Source organism: Heteronotia binoei, chromosome 13 (assembly GCF_032191835.1).
Source record: "Heteronotia binoei isolate CCM8104 ecotype False Entrance Well chromosome 13, APGP_CSIRO_Hbin_v1, whole genome shotgun sequence".
NCBI classification, from domain to species: Eukaryota; Metazoa; Chordata; class Lepidosauria; order Squamata; family Gekkonidae; genus Heteronotia; species Heteronotia binoei.
Genome location: NC_083235.1, coordinates 9,425,452 through 9,443,541, shown reverse-complemented (window position 1 = coordinate 9,443,541; position 18,090 = coordinate 9,425,452). Strand labels below are relative to the sequence as shown.

Here is an 18,090-nt window from a genome sequence, read left to right as displayed (position 1 = left end):
TTCTGGTGCCCCCTGGTGGGGGTGAAAAGCAGCATCGAGTTGCAGCCAATTTATGGCGACCTGTCTTGGGGTTTTCAAGGCCAGTGACGTTCTGAGGTGGTTTGCCGCTGCCTGCCTCTGCGTAGCAACTCTGGACTTTCTTGGAGGTCTCCCATCCAAGAGCCAACAATGCTTCGCTTTTGAGATATGAGATCAAGCCAGCCCGGGCTATCCGGGTCAAACCAAGAGATGAGCAGAGGTGGTTTGTCGTTGCCTGCCTCTGCACAGCCACCCTGGATTTTCTCACTGGTCTTCTGTCTGTTACAAACCTGGCCTAACCCTGCTTTGTTCCCAAGATCTGATGATACTGGGCTTGCCTAGGCCATCTGGGTGGTGGTTTGCCATGACCTGTCTCTGCACAGCCACCCTGGATTTTCTCGGTGGTCTCCCATCCAAATATTAACGCCAGAACCAACTCTGCTTAGATTCCGAGTTCTTGAGCAAAGTTCTCACAGCAGATGCAAGAGGAAAGGCAGTCACAGTGAAGGCAAAGTTGGTGCAGCGCAGGGGTGTCAAAAATGCAGTTCAGGGGCCAAATCAGGCCCCCAGAGGGCTCCTATCAAGCCCCTGAGCAACTGGCTGCCTTCTGCTGCCTTCTCCCTCTCTCGCTTATGCTTAAGAGCATAAGAGAGCCAAACCTCTCTTCCTTCTATTGGCTGAGGCTCCTCCCTCCTCTGTCCCCTGGGGAAGGAAGGAAAGCGCCAGAGCTTCCTTTCCCTAGTTCCCTGGATCCCATGGGAGAAATACAAAGAAAGCATCTTTAAGACCAGTAAATGCTAATGTTTTAAGCATGATTTAATTTTTTAAAAAATATGCCTTTATGTTCTTTATAAAAGTTAGATCTCTGCTACCTAATCTTAAATAGGTAAACACATGGACCAGCACGACATGAGCTGCCCCCACAAGGTCTCATTTATGTCAGATCCGGCCCTCATAACAAATGCGTTTGACACTCCTGGACTGTAGTGGTTACATGCGCGGTCTCTTATCTGGGAGAACCAAGTTTGATTCCCCACTCCTCCACTTGCAGCTGCTGGAATGGCCTTGGGTCAGTCAGAGCTCTCTTCTCTGGGAGAACCGGGTTTAGCCATAGCTCTCGTAGTTGTCCTTGAAAGGGCAGCTTCTGTGAAAGCTCTCTCAGCCCCACCCACCTTGCAGGGTGTGTGTTGTGGGGGAAGACGATATAGGAGATTGTGAGCTGCTCTGAGTCTCTGATTCAGAGAGAACGGCGGGGTATAAATCTGCAAGTCGTCTTCTAAGGAGATCAAGCCTCAGAAGATGAAGATGGAGTAAACATCACAGCCATATTTCTTTCCACTTCAACCGGTGACTGAAAAAGGGAACTGTGTTGGAAGGAAGTTCTTCCCTAGACAGGGAATTGTAAGAAGAGGGTTGTGTCTCGCCCTGGTGCAACAACAGCAGTTGTGCATCGATTACCTGTGTGACAGATCAAGATGGGTGGCCGTGTTTGTCTACAGCTGCAGAAAAGAGCCAGGAGCACCTTAAAGACTAACAAAATTTGTGGTAGGCTATGAGCATTCGTGAGTCACCCCTTACTTCTTCAGATACAGCTAGAATGCAAGTCCATATTGGAGTGATTTCAGATGTTGAATAACATTTGGCAGGTGAATAACAGCAATTTCTCCCAAGAGCTTACAAGGCTCTTTTTTTGTAAGCTCTTGGAGGACCAGCTACATCAGGGGTGTGTGGCCTAATATGCAAAGGAGCTCCTGCTAGAATTCCACCCCTGGTTAGGTGTGATATGCAGAGGGGTAGCAGGTGTGGAAAAATCGGCACTGGTCATGAGACAGGAAACCTAGGTCTCAATTCAGTCCAGGACGATACATTGTCATGAGCTTCATTATCAGTTGCTATTCCGCAGTCTCTTTCTAATCTTCCTTTGAAATTCCTTTCCAAGAGAACTGCAACTCTGAGGTCAGCAAATGAAGGTCTGGAAGGTTAAAATATTCCCCCTGCTGGTTTTTGCATCATGAAAGTTCCAAATCTGCCGCATTTTTTTTAATTAAAGCTACTACTGCACTCTTGCTATTTTCTAAAATCACCTTTGTGCACACCCAAGTCAGTGGGTGTTAGGGTTGCCAAGTCCAATTCAAGAAATATCTGGGGACTTTGGGGGTGGAGCCGGGAGACATTGGGGGCAGAGCCAGGAACAAGGGTGTGACAAGCATAATTGAGATCCAAGGGAGTTCTGGCCATCACATTTAAAGGGACAGCACACCTTTTTAAATGCCTTCCTTCCATAGGAACTAATGAAGGATAGGGGCACCTTCTTTTGAGGCTCATAGAATTGGACCCCCTGGTCCAATCATTTTGAAACTTGGGGGGTATTTTGGGGAGAGGCACTGGATGCTATACGGAAAATTTGGTGCCTCTACCGCAAACAACAGCCCCCCCAGAGCCCCCAATACCTCCAGATCAATCCCCCATTATACCCTATGAGAATCGATCTCCGCATAGGGAATAATGAAGTGCCCAGCAGACATTTCCTACCCACCCCCTTTTCTGGCGACTCTGAAGTGAGGTATTGGCATTCCTACTCACAAGTTGCTGCCAACTTCTTCGAAGTAACACACACACACCATCCCAAGAGGAAGCCTTTCAATCGGAGACTGAAGCCTCCAGAGGTGGAAAGTCATGTGGGGGCGGGGCTTCCCCCTGCTGGCCAGCTGACTGGGGGCGGGAAGGAGCCTGGGAAAGTGGAAGAACCCCCGCTGGGACCTGGGGATTGGCAAGCCTAGTGGGCGCTCTTTCCACGACACCAGCCAGCCAGACGGACACACACACAAAAACCCCCACCCCACTTCTGGTTCTGTAAGCTTTATTCCAATCCTTTTGGCAGGGCCTGGCCCGCTACCCAACTGCAGAAAACCACCCCCTGGCAGACACGGAACCCCCGGTTGCCACCCCCGGCTACGAGGCGGAGTCGGAGGCCTCTGAGCTGTCCTTGACGTCCGTGCTCTCCGTCGCCTCGCTGACTTCGCTGACGTCCTTGCTGTCGCCGCTGTCTTCCGCCCCGGGCCCACCGCCCACCATGGCCCCTGGGCACTTCTCGTCCCTGCAGCAGTCGCTCACATGGTTGGTCTTATGGTCGCTGCCCTTATTCTCGATGGAGCCCAGCACCGAATGCTTGCTCTTCTCCTTCAGCTCCAGCTGCCTTCTCAGCTGCAGGGACAAAGGGGGATAACTCAGGGAGCTGTTTTGTGGAGGTGTCATGATCCTGGGCTTAGCGAGGCCTGCAGGCCCCAGGGAAGCCTGCTTAGGAGTTACTGGGAAAAGCCTACATCTCCCAGGATCCCCTCTGTCCCTCTGATTGGGTAGCAAGGGTTTTGGAGGGAAACAGGCCCTGGGGGATCCCCAGATCCCACCTGGAGGCTGGCATCCCTGAACCTCAGTAGGGCACAAGGCCAGAGTCCCCCCTTCAAAGCAGCCCTTTCTTCCAGGGGAACTGATCTCTGCAGTCTGGAGAGGAGCTGGAATTCCGGGAGATCCCCAGGTCCCACCTGGAGGCTGGCATCCCTGAACCTCAGTGGGGCACAAGGCCACAGAGTCCCCCCTCCAAAGCAGCCCTTTCCTCCAGGGGAACTGATCTCTGCAATCTGGAGAGGAGCTGGAATTCCGGGGGATCCCCAGGTACCACCTGGAGGCTGGCATCCCTGAACCTCAGTGGGCACAAGGCCACAGAGTACCCCCCCCCAAAGCAGCCATTTCCTCCCGGGGAACTGAGCTCTGCAGTCTGGAGTGGAGCTGCCCTCAGGTTCAATTCAGACGTTCCAACTAAGCGACAGCTTTGTCTCACCCAGGGAGTCTCCAAAGCCATATCAAAGGGGAGGGTGAAATCCTGGCGATTCCCAAAACTCCTCCCCATCCCCAAACCCTAGTTTCTCATTCTGTCTGGGAGCAACTGACGTGTCCGGCGACTTTCCCTCCCGCCCCCCTCTGCCAAGGAGATGCACGCTGGTCCCAGAGGGCACCGTCAAGGCCCACCCTCACCTCCTCAGCCATCTGGGTCAGGTCGCGCTTCATGGCGTAAGCGTCCTCCCCGTCAGCGTAGTATTTCGGCTCCACTTCGCTGATCCTGCGGGAAGGAAGAGGAGCGGTGACATCCCTCGAAATCTACTCGGGGTCAGTTTCGTTGGTTTGCCCCAAGCTTCCACCAAATTGCATTTCTGCCACAAGGACCTTCCAGCTTGGTGTAGTGGTGAAGTGCATGGACTCTTATCTGGGAGCACCGGGTTGGCTTCCCCACTCCTCCGCTTGCAGCTGCTGGAACGGCCTTGGGTCACCACTTTTCCTCCCTTCTGGGAAAGTGGCCTCCATTGTGGTGACATCATGCTTTATTACAGTGCTGTCCTATTGTTATAACCATCATTTAAGGTGGGCCTACAACTGGTTATTGATATGCTGTGCCCTGTCCGCCGGTGGTGCGTTTTATTTATTATCAAAGATTTCAGGTTTTCACAGCTGGTAACATCATTAGGCTTTGTAGAAGCCGAGAACGAAACGTCTGGAGGAAAAACTTTCTCCAGTAGAACACGGCACTTGAGCCTGAAAGATTCTACAAACCCTAATGTTTTATTTATTGTTTTTATTGTTAATTTTAATTTGGTGTTTTAACTTTGCTATATAGGTTTTAATTGTTATTTTTATATGCTGCGATCCGCTTTGAGCCCATTTATGGGAAAAGGCGAATAAAAGCCTACTAAATAAAATAAATAAATAGCTCTCACAGAGCTGTCCTTGAAAGGGCAGGTTCTGTCAGAGCTCTCTCAGCCCCTTTGTTGGTCTGAAAGCTGAAACAGTGTTCCTACTAGTTTTTTTGGGGGGGGATTTTTCTTTTAGGAAAACATGCTTTCCATGCTAATTAAAGTGAGCTAATTTTCCAAGTAGGGTGTTCAAAGTTATCTATGTTTGTTTATAGAGCATGCATACTACAACTGAACTTTTCCACTTAATGAGAAGCCTGTCTTATTTTTTTAGCCATGAAATTCAATTGTTGGTAACCTAGATAAAGGAATGCAGCTGGTGTTGTTCTATATTGAAAATTTTTTGGTAGTTAAGAATCTTGTTTTGAAGACCAGAATTTGCTTTTCTCCTTCCTTTCCTTCTTCCTATTTGTTTTTCGTCCTTCTCTAGTAGATTAAGGATATATGGATTTGGCTTTGTACGATGACAGATAAGAACATTAAATTTGCTATTAAATACTTTGTAAAACAGTAGGATTTTATAATAATATCAATAGGTCATAAAATGTTCGCAGAATCTAAAGGTAACACTTACGTAGTAATTCTGAATACTTGCAGGAATAATGAACTATATATACAATATATTTACTTTTTCTTTTTGGAGAGCCAGTTTGGTATAGTGGTTAAGTGTGTGGACTCTTTGATTCCCCACTCCTCCACTTGCACCTGCTGGCATGGCCTTGGTCAGCCATAGCTCTGGCAGAGGTTGTCCTTGAAAGGGCAGCTGCTGTGAGAACCCTCTCCAGCCCCATCCACCTCATAGGGTGTCTGTTGTGGGGGAGGAAGGTAAAGGAGATTGTGAGCTGCTCTGAGACTCTGTCCTTGAAAGGGCAGCTGCTGTGAGAGCCCTCTCCAGTCCCACCCACCTCACAGGGTGTCTGTTGCGGGGGAGGAAGGTAAAGGAGATTATGAGCCGCTCTGAGACTCTGTCCTTGAAAGGGCAGCTGCTGTGAGAGCCCTCTCCAGCCCCACCCACCTCACAGGGTGTCTGTTGTGGGGGAGGAAGGTAAAGGAGATTGTGAGCCGCTCTGAGACTCTTCGGAGTGGAGGGCGGGATATAAATCCAATATCTTCATCTACCTCACAGGGTGTCTGTTGTGGGGGAGGAAGGGAAAGGAGATTGTGAGCCTCTCTGAGACTCTTCAGAGTGGAGGGCGGGATATAAATCCAATATCTTCATCTACCTCACAGGGTGTCTGTTGTGGGGGAGGGAGGGAAAGGAGATTGTGAGCCACTCTGAAACTCTTCGGAGTGGAGGGCAAGATATAATTCCAATATCTTCATCTACCTCACAGGGTGTCTGTGGTGGGAGAGGAAGATAAAGGAGACTGTAAGCCACTCTGAGACTCTTCGGAGTGGAGGGCGGGATATAATTCCAATATCCTCATCTACCTCACAGGGTGCCTGATGTAGGGGAGGAAGATAAAGGAGATTGTGAGCTGCTCTGAGACTCTTCGGAATGGAGGGCGGGATATAAATCCAATATCTTCATCTACCTCACAGGGTGTCTGCTGTGGGGGAGGAAGATAAAGGAGATTGTGAGCTGCTCTGAGACTCTTCGGAATGGAGGGCGGGATATAAATCCAATATCTTCATCTACCTCACAGGGTGTCTGCTGTGGGGGAGGAAGGGAAAGGAGATTGTGAGCCGCTCTGAGACTCTTTGGAGTGGAGGGCGGGATATAAATCCAGTATCTTCTTCTTTTAAAGTACAAACAATTGTAATCCACTTATTTTATGTTCTGTACCCTATATCCCTTAGTCTTTCCCTCAATTTTCCTTGTAAAAAACCAAAAAAATTTCTATACTATTGAAACCTGCCCCTGGACTCCAACTTTGTTCTGGGTTCAAACAGTTTGATTTTTGGCCTGTTCAAACAGATTTGTTAAAGGGATCTATCGATGGTTAAGCTGCTTTGAAACGAGATGTTAATATTGAAGCTGCGGGATATTAATATTTTAAATAAGATAAAAAAAATATCAGATGCTGTAGCCCTGTCCATCAAAGGCTGTTTTGAAGGCTGCAGGTGATTGCAAAGAAGCGTACAGGGCAATATATAAACTCCATACCCCCTCCTTCCATTTTGTCCTGACGACAACCCTGCAAGGTAGGTTAGGCTGAGCAGCCAGCTTCACAGCAGAGTGTGGATTTGAACCTGGGAGAGCCCTGTCCAAAACCAGCTCTGCGACCACCCCGCCCCTCCCCCACCATACCATATGGGGTTCTCAATATTTTATGGGCTAGGCTGGGAGACAGAAAATGGCTTCCAGAACCTGGTTTTCCCAAGTCTAGCCACACTTCCATCGTACTACTTACTGGAAATTGAGAGTGTTGGAATAGAGGTGGAGAGCGGCCCGGTTACTGTAAGAGAAGAGGAAAAAATTAGGGCATTTTTGTACTGGGATTTTTTTTTTTAACTTTATTTGATAAACTAAGGAGTAATGCAATACATGGGAAAATTGTACAGAAGGTAAGTAGGTAGTTTCCTTTACAACTTGCCAAAGTCAAAATAGTAAGCAAAGAAAATTAAGTTATTATTCATTAAAAGAATAACATCTGGTAATATAACGGGTATCTTGGAATTATGTCCAGCATTGCCAAGTATTCCAGTACAGGAAACCAAACAGGTACAAATTGTTTCTCATATTTGTCTACAGAAGAAATAACCATGGAGTTTGAAATTTTAGCCGTCATAAAATGCTCCTACAAACGTTGTTGCCATTTTACAATCGTCGGTTTATAGTGTGATATTGTACTGGGTTGACTGCCCCCCCGCTCACCCCCGGCTTGCACCAGCAGAGTGGACTCACCTCTTACGGACGTGCAAGGAGACGTACTTGGCGTTGAAGTTCTCGATCATGGCTCGCGAGGCCTGGTCCATCAGCTTCTGGGCCAGACCCAAGCGGCGGTGGGAGCGTTTGACTGCCTGGGCAAGAAGATGATATTGGATTTATATCCCGCCCTATACTCTGAATCTCATAGTCCCAGAGCCGTCACAATCTCCTTTACCTACCACCCCCCCCACAGCAGACACCTGTGAGGTAGGTGGGGCTGAGAGAGCTCTGACAAAACCTGCCCTTTCAAGGACAGCTCTGCGAGAGCTATGGCTGACCCAAGGCCAACACATCAACACCCAAAAAAGGACATATACATAAACCATTTTAGATGCATCTAAATGGTTTATCTATATGTCCTTTTTGGGGTGTTGATGTTTTGGTATGTTTGTGGAAGAGCACCTCATTTCGTTGCTCTCATTTTCTTTTTTTGAGAACAATGACAATAAATCTATCTATCTATCTATCTATCTATCTATCTATCTATCTATCTATCTATCTATCTATCTATCTATCTATCTATCTATCTATTCCAGCAGCTGCAAGTGGAGTGGGGAATCAAACCCTGTGAGGTGGGTGGGGCTGAGAGAGCTCTCCCAGAAGCTGCCTTTTCAAGGACAGCTCCGCGAGAGCTATGGCTGACCCAAGGCCATTCCAGCAGCTGCAAGTGGAGGAGTGGGGAATCAAACCCGGTTCTCCCAGATAAGAGTCCACGCACTTAACCACTACACCAAACTGGCAAGGTCAAGGGAGAGAGGGGCCACATGCTTCAGTTTCCCAAGGACTGAGCTTGCTCGGAAACTCAAGCCTTCACGCTTTTTTAATTCAGTGCCCGCTTGAACAGGGGTGGCCAGAATGTGGCTCGGGCCAGATTGTGGCTCTTTCACACAGGTTGTGTGGCTCTCAAAGTCCCCACCCACCCTGTCTCAGCTGGCTTGAAGAACGCATTTAAAGTTAAAGCTGCTTTCTTTCCACCTCTCTCTCCCTCCCCTCTACCTTCCTTTTGACTCCCAAACGTCGGACATTTATTCTATCTGACTCTTACATGAAGCAAGTTTGTCTATCTCTCTCCTATGGCAACTGGTCCCTCAAGGGCAGGGGTAGCCAACCTGTGGCTCTTTCACATATACTGTGTGGCTCTTGAAGCCCCCACTGCCCTGTTGGCTGGCTTGGAGAAGCCATTTGTCTCTTTAAATCACTTCTCCAAGTCAACCCAAAGAAGAAGAATTTATTCAAAAGCTTCTAGAAACTGCAGAAATGGACATAATTTCTATTAAATTGAAAGATGGCAATTTGCAAGAAAACAAAAAGACCTGGCAACCATTATATGATTGGTTAAGTAATACTTGAAAAATAGGGCATGAAATAAATTTTCTGCAATCTTTAGAATCGGGGAGATAGTAAGAAAAAGTTCATGTATGTAAGATGTATATGATTGGAGAAAGGTAAATTAGATAAGAGGCTGACAGGATGTTATTGCAATGGTAGCAACCGGCAAGATATAATTACAAGAACGATGAAAATGTGAATTACAAAAGTGCATTAACAAAATGCTTGAATGATATAAGAGATGGAGAGAAAGAGCAGATATAAATGTTAATGCTACAAAGATTATGAAATAATTGTAAATATAAAGTGATAAAATGAAAGAGAAATGGAAAAGATACACATTCTCCGCTCAACCCTCTCCTTCCTCTTCCCCCCATGTTCCTTTTTCCCCTTTTCCTAACTAAAATGTAATAAAAAGCTTTAAACCGATTTAAAAAAAATCACTTCTCCCAAGTCAAGCCAACCTGCAGCTTGGAGAATGCACTGGAAGTTAAAGTTGCTTTCTTTCCACCTCTCCCTCCCTCCTCCTTCCCCCATCTATTTCCCTCCCTCTCCCCACCCCAGCTCTCTAATATCTGATGTTCATTCTATGTGGCTCTTGCATTAAGCAAGTTTGGCCACTCCTGCTATAGGGTATGATGGAGAATCAATCTGTGGTATCTGGGGCTCTGGGGGGGCTGTTTTTTGAGATAGAGACACCAAGTTTTCAGAACAGCATCCAGTGCCTCTCCTCAAGTAAACCCCCCAGTGTCAGAAAGATTCCTTCCTTCCTATCTCACGGCTCCCAAAATCTGATGTTCGTGTCTTGCGGCGCTCAAGCATCTGACGTTTATTCTATGTGGCTCTTATGTTAAGCAGATTTGGCCACCCCTTTCAGCCCCGCGCCAACCTTGCATTTGGGTGCTGGCCAAAGGCATGGAAATTATCACACACAGTGGTGCGCCAGCGCCTTACAATCCCCTTGGAGGTCTCACTCCACAGTCTGAGAAGTTACAGCACCTATCCCGACTCCAGCCAAGTGTTTTTAGAAAGTGGGCGGGGCCAGAGGAGGCTTTTGCCCAGCAGGACTTCTGATTGGCTGTGCAAGTTTTGACAGCCACTGCCACCACGGCACAAGAATCTCCAGGGTGTGACCGAAAGTAAGCCGGGGCAACCATTTTGTGGCCGACACCACCTCTTATGGCGGCCATTTTGTGGCTGGGCTCAACACTCTGGGTGGGGCAGGCCAGAAAGATAGAGAACCCTAGGGTAGCTGCCGAGACAAGATCTCAGGTCTCATTAAGAGCTAACATCTTCAGCCCCCCCGCCCCAGTCCACTGGTTTTGACTTGCCCAAATAATATCCCCTGCATCTGGACTGGTATGAAAGGAAAAGAGTCAAGGAGATATTACCAGGGACGTGATGTGTCCATGGGGGACATCGTCGGGGTCTTCTTCCCTAAAGCACAAATTTAAGAGGTCAGCTCAGCCCCACAAACACACAGAGATATCCACCCCTGAAATATTTTTTATTTATTTTATTTATTTATTTATCTGAGATTTATATCCCGCCCTTCCCACCAGGTGGCTCAGGGCGGCTTACAACATGTAAAACTAACATAAAATATAAAATTAAGCATTAAAAATTAACATTTCATAATTTATAGTTAAAAATAGTTAAAAATCTAGGCAATTGTTATATACATAAACGTTAAAAACATACAGCGGTCTTAAAGCTACACTCAATTCAAATTCAATTTCAGGTTCAGTATTCAGTGTTCAGTGTTCAGTGCCGGTTAGTTGTGGGCCAGCCGGAAGAGGGCTGTCTTACAGGCCCTGCTTTACCGTCCCGTATAAAATTAGTGGTAGGCTTGCCAATCCCCAGGTCCCAGCGGGGGTTCTCCCTCTTTCTCAGCCTCCTTCCCGCTCCCAGTCAGCTGACCGTCGGGGGGGGGGGGGAACCCCGCCCCCACAGCCACCGTGTGCCTTCCCCCCTCCGGAGGATTGAAAAGGCTTCCTCTTGGAATGGTGTGTCTGTGTCTTTTTTTTCCTTCAATATTTATAGTTTATTGAATTAATATATTGTGTACAAGCCGTAACCAAACAAAAAAAAATACTATTATTAAAACAGAGATCGAAGGCAGTGTTTTCACTGTTATATATGCATTCAAATTCCATTATCTCTATTCACCATTTAATACATTCACCTTCACTACTGCATTACAAATTAAACCCATTTATCCTTTTCACTTACACTCAAGGAAAACTCATGAAAGATGTTTTATCGTTGATGCTTGACACCTTACATAATACCTTACTACTTCCATACTCCTTTAACCGTCTATATGACCTGCCCCACTAATCTAACTATTTGCTTTGGCATTCCATTCAGCAGCACCATCCAATTATCGAATTTTGATAAATTCCATACTATCCTGATGAATCCTCCATTTTTGGTATTTGTTCCATTTATGCCAATTTCTCTCTTGGTTATTTAAAACCTCTCTTGATTTTGGAATTAAATGCCTAATTATCCATAATATCTCTTTCATTATTTTATTTTTCTGACCTCTAGATCTAATAAGTTGCTCCCTTTCCCTTCTCCAAACTGCATCTTTGATCTGTTTCCTTATGTCTCTTGAATGTATTTCTCTAAGTGAACCATTCTTTTTTAGCTTTAGAGAATTTAGCCTATATATATATTCAATTTCCCTCTCGGCTTTTTTTTGTTCTTTCTCCAGCATAGAGGCCAATGTTTCCGCTACTGAACAAGATAAATCTTCATTTATTTCTTCTGGTATGTTTAAAAATCTTGAAGTATATTTTATCACATCCATGTCTGACCTAGTAATCCTATTCTCTGTTTCTTCCTGTTTAATTTCAAAGTCTCCTGTACCTTGCTCCTTTAATATTTGTTTTGTATCAATAGAATTTTGGTTTGCGTCAACTTTGTCATATCCGTTTTTATGTCCTTCAATCCATTTTCTAATCCGTCAAGCTTAAATTTTAATCCCTCTATCTGTACCATTAAATTGTTCTGCATCTGATTTAACGCCCCCATTAAAAAGTCTTCAAAAGATGACTGAAATATTTTGAGAGCATCCTGCAACAACATGATTCCCTCTATCTTTGAGTTAAGCAGGAGAATTCCAAATTATCTTATACTAATAAAGAATGAAGACACCAACACAGAGATTTAGTATCCTCTTACCAACTAGTCTAAATCAATTTGTTCCCCAAGCAATAATGGTTCATGTTCAATTGTTCCCCCCCGCCACAAGCATGTTATGGTATAAAGGAGAATTGATCTGGGGGTATCTGGGGCTCTGGAGGGGCTGTGTTTTGAGGTAGAGGTACCAAATTTTCAGCATAGCATCTGATGACTCTCATCAAAATGCTCTCCAAGTTTCAAAACAATTGGACCAGGGGGTCCAATTCTATGTGCCCTGAAAGAAGGTGCCCCTATCCATCATTATTTTTAATGTAGGGAAGGCATTTAAAAGGTGTGCGGTTCCTTTAAATGTGATGGCCAAAACTCCCTTTGGAGTTCAGTTATGCTTGTCACAACTTTGCTTATGGCTCCACCCCCAAGCTCCCCAGATATTTCTTGAATTGGACTTGGCAACCCTAATTAGTGGTGAGAAGGAAATTTCAGTCCTTGAAAAAGACCTTACTTCCGGTGGGACGGGACTCCAGAGGCAAGAGACTTTTATTGTCTTCCAGAGTTTGTCTGTCTTGTTAAATAATCCCTTGAACACTCTGTTTGAAGGACTTTTGTTTTGAAGAGTGGACTTGTTTAATGAGATGTGGACTGAATAATTTACCAGTACTTTGCTGCTGCTGGAGACATAGGATTTGAACGTTTTGTATTAATAGAAGGGCTTTTTTTGTAGCAGGAACTCCTTTGCATATTGGACCACACCCCTCTGATGTAGCCAATCCACTTGGAGCTTACAGTAGGCCCTGTAAGAAGAGCCCTGTAAGCTCTTGGAGGATTGGCTACATCAGGGGGTGTGGCCTAATATGCAAAGGAGTCCCTGCTGCAAAAAAGCCCTGATTAACAGAGCAACTGTATATGACTTCACATTTACTGTTGTACAATACATCTAAAGTTCACTGTGATAGAAGATACTGAATTGTATGAGTGCGTTTTCCTGTGTTTTTTATACAGCTTTGTACAGAAACTGCTGAACAACTGTGAGAGAACTCGTGACAGACCCAAGGCCACTCCAGCAGGTGCATGTGGAGGAGTGGGGAATCAAACCCGGTTCTCCCAGATAATGACATGATATAATAAGAATTACAGCATGTACATCAAAACCAAATCAAAATTTTGTTGTAAGTGGGACTTTGCATTCTTGGACTCGCTTGATAAGACTGCATTGAGTGTGCTTTTTCTAGTGCTGGATATTCGATTTCTCTGTATGTCAATGAAATTTGCTTTCTCTTTCAATTGCAATCTATATTTGGACACTATCGTTAAGGTGTTATTTGTTGTGTACCTATTTTATTTCTTAATTTAAAAAAAACAACTGCCATAATAGCACCAACACTTGTATCAAATTATTCAATATATCCATCAGTGCAAACGACAATTTCATTCACACCATATTAATTCATTAGCACAAAAGGAATTTTAAAAATCCAATGCCACGCTATAAATCACTTCTTCAATACAAATTTGTAAGACTGAAACAGTTATGAATTGATTTCTACGAAAGAATCCAAAGTTCACATGAGAATCCCAGGTATAAATACACAGAATTCTACATAGTATCAATGGCCATTAGTTGCCTATTATATCCTGAAAGGGTTCACTGATGAAGGTGACTGGAAAAAGATTTATACTCAGGATTCTCTTGTGTACCTCTGTCCTAGGACTTCAGTGATCTGGTACTGCGAAGCTAACTAGAAGCCTGGACTTTCTTAAGTGCATGCCTTATATGGCTGAGGACTTATCTATCTGTGGGATCGCCTTGCCCCACATGTTCCCCAGAGAGCACTTTGATCAAGTTCTCAAAACCTTTTGGTCGTCCCTGGGCTAAAAGAGGCTAGGCTAAATTCCGCCAGAGCCTTCTTGGTGGCAGCCCCAATAATCTGGAACACCCTCCCAGAAGCCTCAGGGCCCTGCGGGACTTATCACAGTTCCTGCAAGACTGAATTGTTCCGGATGGCATATGACATCTAAATGGGAGGGGGCTGCCACCTCACCTGGATCTTTCTCATACCGCTTAGGACAGGGGTGGCCAAACTTGCTTAATGTAAGAGCCTCATAGAATAAATGTCAGATGTTTGAGAGCAGTAAGACATGAAAGTCAGATGTTTGAGAGCTGCAAGAAAGGAAAATAAACGGAGAGGGAGGGAGAGGCAGAAAGAGAGCAACTTTAACTTTAAATGCATTCTCCAGCTGCCAGTCAAGTCGACTGGGGGAAGTGATTTAAAGAGAGAAATGCCTTCTCCAAGCTGGCTGACGGGGCAGTGGGGGCTTTGAGAGCCACACTAGGGTGACCATAATGTCTGAAGGCCAGCCAGGGACACTGGGGGGGGGGGGGGGGGGTGTGCGCGCGCAAAGCGTGCGCCCGCCGGAAACAGGAAGTGATGTCACTTCCGGTGACGTCATTCCACCACCGGAAACAGGAAGTGGCATCACTTCCTGTGACATCATTTCCCCCGCGTCACCTGCCGGAAACGGGAAGTGACATCACTTCCTGTGACATCATTTCCCCCAAATGACATCATTTCCCCCAAATGCCACTGCCGGAAACAGGAAGTGACTTCACAGCACTTCCTGTGACGTCCCCAAAAATCCCCCAAATATCACCGCCGGAAACAATTTTGTTCTCAAATCCTGTATATACTTCATCAGTATATGGGATAAGGCACTTTCTCAACTGTGCTGCATAATGCAGCCTATTTATTTTGTTCTGTTGGCTCTATCTGCGCCACCTTTATCACTTTCGGGGTGTGGATCCCCCAGTGGGGTGGTCTCCCGACTCCCTCCGCTGACTGTTTCTGATAGCCCTGCGCCCCCTCTTTCATTTGATATGTGTCCCGTGCGGGTGCCACCCTCCCGCCGGGAGATGCCGCAAAATGAGCCCCCTTGAGGCTTATGGCGGCAGGGCTCGGGGGAAGCGAGCTAGACTGCTGTTCTTTTGAGGGGTTATAGAGTGTTTCGAGCCCGTCCCTGTGGCATCGGTCCCATCGTTGTGGGACCCAGGGGGCCGGCGCAGCGGCACGCCGAAGCAGCCTGTCACTAATAACACCGGTCGAGATGCAGGACAGGAACCTGGAAGTGACCGACAGGCTGCTTCAGCGTGCCGCTGCGCCGGCCCCCTGGGCCCCACAATGATGGGACCGATGCCACAGGGACGGGCTCGAAACACTCTATAACCCCTCAAAAGAACAGCAGTCTAGCTCGCTTCCCCCGAGCCCTGCCGCCATAAGCCTCAAGGGGGCTCATTTTGCGGCATCTCCCGGCGGGAGGGTGGCACCCGCAGGGGACACATATCAAATGAAAGAGGGGGCGCAGGGCTATCAGAAACAGCCGGCGGAGGGAGTCGGGAGACCACTCCACTGGGGGATCCACACCCCGAAAGTGATGAAGGTGGCGCAGATAGAGCCAACAGAGCCAACAGGACAAAATAAATAGGCTGCATTATGCAGCACAGTTGAGAAAGTGCCTTATCCCATATACTGATGAAGTAAATACAGGATCTGAGAACAAAATTGTACTAGAAGACACAAACACAAAGCTCCCTTACACTGAATCAGTGCTTGGGTCCACCAAAGTCAGTATTGTCACATAAGAGAAGCCCTGTTGGATCAGGCCAGTGGCCCATCCAGTCCAACACTCTGCGTCACATAAGAACATAAGAGAAGCCCTGTTGGATCAGGCCAGTGGCCCATCCAGTCCAACACTCTGCGTCACATAACAACATAAGAGAAGCCCTGTTGGATCATACCAGTGGCCCATCCAGTCCAACACTCTGCGTCACATAACAACATAAGAGAAGCCCTGTTGGATCAGGCCAGTGGCCCATCCAGTCCAACACTCTGCGTCACATAACAACATAAGAGAAGCCCTGTTGGATCAGGCCAGTGGCCCATCCAGTCCAACACTCTGGGTCACATAAGAACATAAGAGAAGCCCTGTTGGATCAGGCCAGTGGCCCATCCAGTCCAACACTCTGCGTCACATAACAACATAAGAGAAGCCCTGTTGGATCAGGCCAGTGGCCCATCCAGTCCAACACTCTGGGTCACATAAGAACATAAGAGAAGCCCTGTTGGATCAGGCCAGTGGCCCATCCAGTCCAACACTCTGCGTCACATAAGAACATAAGGAGGGAGGGAGGGAAGGAGGAAGGGAAGGAAGGAAGGGAGGGAAGGAAGGGAAGGGAGGAAGGAAGGAAGGGAGGAAGGGAGGAAGGAAGGAGGGAAGGAAGGAAGAAAGGAGGGAGGGAAGGAAGGAAGGAAGAAAGGAGGGAGGGAAGGAAGGAAGGCCACCCCCTCCCGCCAGCCCCCCCCCACTTTCGGCCCCCTTACCTGCGACGAGTCCGGCGGCGACGAGTCCGGCGGCGACGAGTCCGGCGGCGGCGAGTCCGGCGGCGGCGAGTCCGGCGGCGGCGGCGGAGAGGCCTTCCCGACGCCCTCCCGGGCGGAGGAGCATGGGGGGGGGTGGTAGAGGCCCGGGAAGCGTCGGAAAGGCCCGCGGGGGTCGCTGGAGGCCCTCCAGTGACCCCCGCGGGCCTTTCCGACGCCCTCCCGGGCGAAGGACAGCGGGGGGGGTGGGGGTGTAGAGGCCCGGGGAGCGTCGGAAAGGCCCGCGGGGGTCGCTGGAGGCCCTCCAGCGACCCCCGCGGGCCTTTCCGACGCCCTCCCGGGTGAAGGACAGCGGGGGGTGGGGGTGTAGAGGCCCGGGGAGCGCCGGAAAGGCCCGCGGGGGTCGCTGGAGGCCCTCCAGCGACCCCCGCGGGCCTTTCCGACGCCCTCCCGGGCGAAGGACAGCGGGGGGGTGGGGGTGTAGAGGCCCGGGGAGCGCCGGAAAGGCCCGCGGGGGTCGCTGGAGGCCCTCCAGCGACCCCCACGGGCCTTTCCGACGCCCTCCCGGGCGAAGGACAGCGGGGGGGTGGGGGTGTAGAGGCCCGGGGAGCGCCGGAAAGGCCCGCGGGGGTCGCTGGAGGGCCTCCAGCGACCCCCGCGGGCCTTTCCGACGCCCTCCCGGGCGAAGGACAGCGGGGGGTGGGGGTGTAGAGGCCCGGGGAGCGCCGGAAAGGCCCGCGGGGGTCGCTGGAGGGCCTCCAGCGACCCCCGCGGGCCTTTCCGACGCCCTCCCGGGCGGAGGACAGCGGGGGGTGGGGGTGTAGAGGCCCGGGGAGCGCCGGAAAGGCCCGCGGGGGTCGCTGGAGGGCCTCCAGCGACCCCCGCGGGCCTTTCCGACGCCCTCCCGGGCGAAGGACAGCGGGGGGTGGGGGTGTAGAGGCCCGGGGAGCGTCGGAAAGGCCCGCGGGGGTCGCTGGAGGCCCTCCAGCGACCCCCGCGGGCCTTTCCGACGCCCTCCCGGGCGAAGGACAGCGGGGGGTGGGGGTGTAGAGGCCCGGGGAGCGCCGGAAAGGCCCGCGGGGGTCGCTGGAGGGCCTCCAGCGACCACCGCGGGCCTCCGCCGCCACCGCCGGGCCCCGTGCGCGGGCGGGGAAGGCAGCGAGGGAGGGAGGGAGCGTCCCTGCGCGTGCGCAGGGCGATCTGCACACGCGCAGGGTCGCTCCCTCCCTCACTCGCTGCCTTCCCCGCCCGCGCGCGCGGCCCCCGGCTCTCTGGCTGGCTAAACCGGGACCTCTAATGGTCCCGGTATACCCAGCCCGGGAGCTGGGAATTGGGGGCCAGATTCGGGAAAGTCCCGGGAGACCGGGACGGTCTGGCCACCCTAAGCCACACAAAAATGTGTGAGTCACATGTGGCTCCCGAGCCGCAGTTTGGCCACCCCTGGCCTAGGATCTGACGGCTTTGGAGAAAGGAAGATACTCTATGATCCTGCCTAGAATAGATGAAGTAGCACCATTGTGATTTTTATCTGATTGTTTTACTGTTTAATATTGTTTATCTTATGTTGTTAGCTGGCTTGAGTCTTTGTAGAATGGGCGGGATATAA

General features: G+C 49.1%; 1 protein-coding gene across 1 annotated transcript in view; it reads right to left on the bottom strand.

Moving 5' to 3' along the window:
• Window positions 1-2,861: 2,861 nt before the first annotated feature.
• Window positions 2,862-18,090, bottom strand: part of NAA10 (N-alpha-acetyltransferase 10, NatA catalytic subunit) — a 29,352-nt gene continuing 14,123 nt past the window's right edge. Inside the window, exons 4-8 of the mRNA XM_060252556.1 lie at window positions 10,356-10,401; window positions 7,612-7,727; window positions 7,118-7,162; window positions 4,051-4,135; window positions 2,862-3,222 (exon numbers count right to left, since the gene is read on the bottom strand). Of these exons, the coding sequence (XP_060108539.1) occupies window positions 2,971-3,222; window positions 4,051-4,135; window positions 7,118-7,162; window positions 7,612-7,727; window positions 10,356-10,401 (544 nt within the window). The 3' untranslated portion in view covers window positions 2,862-2,970. The remainder of the gene's footprint in view (window positions 3,223-4,050; window positions 4,136-7,117; window positions 7,163-7,611; window positions 7,728-10,355; window positions 10,402-18,090) is intronic.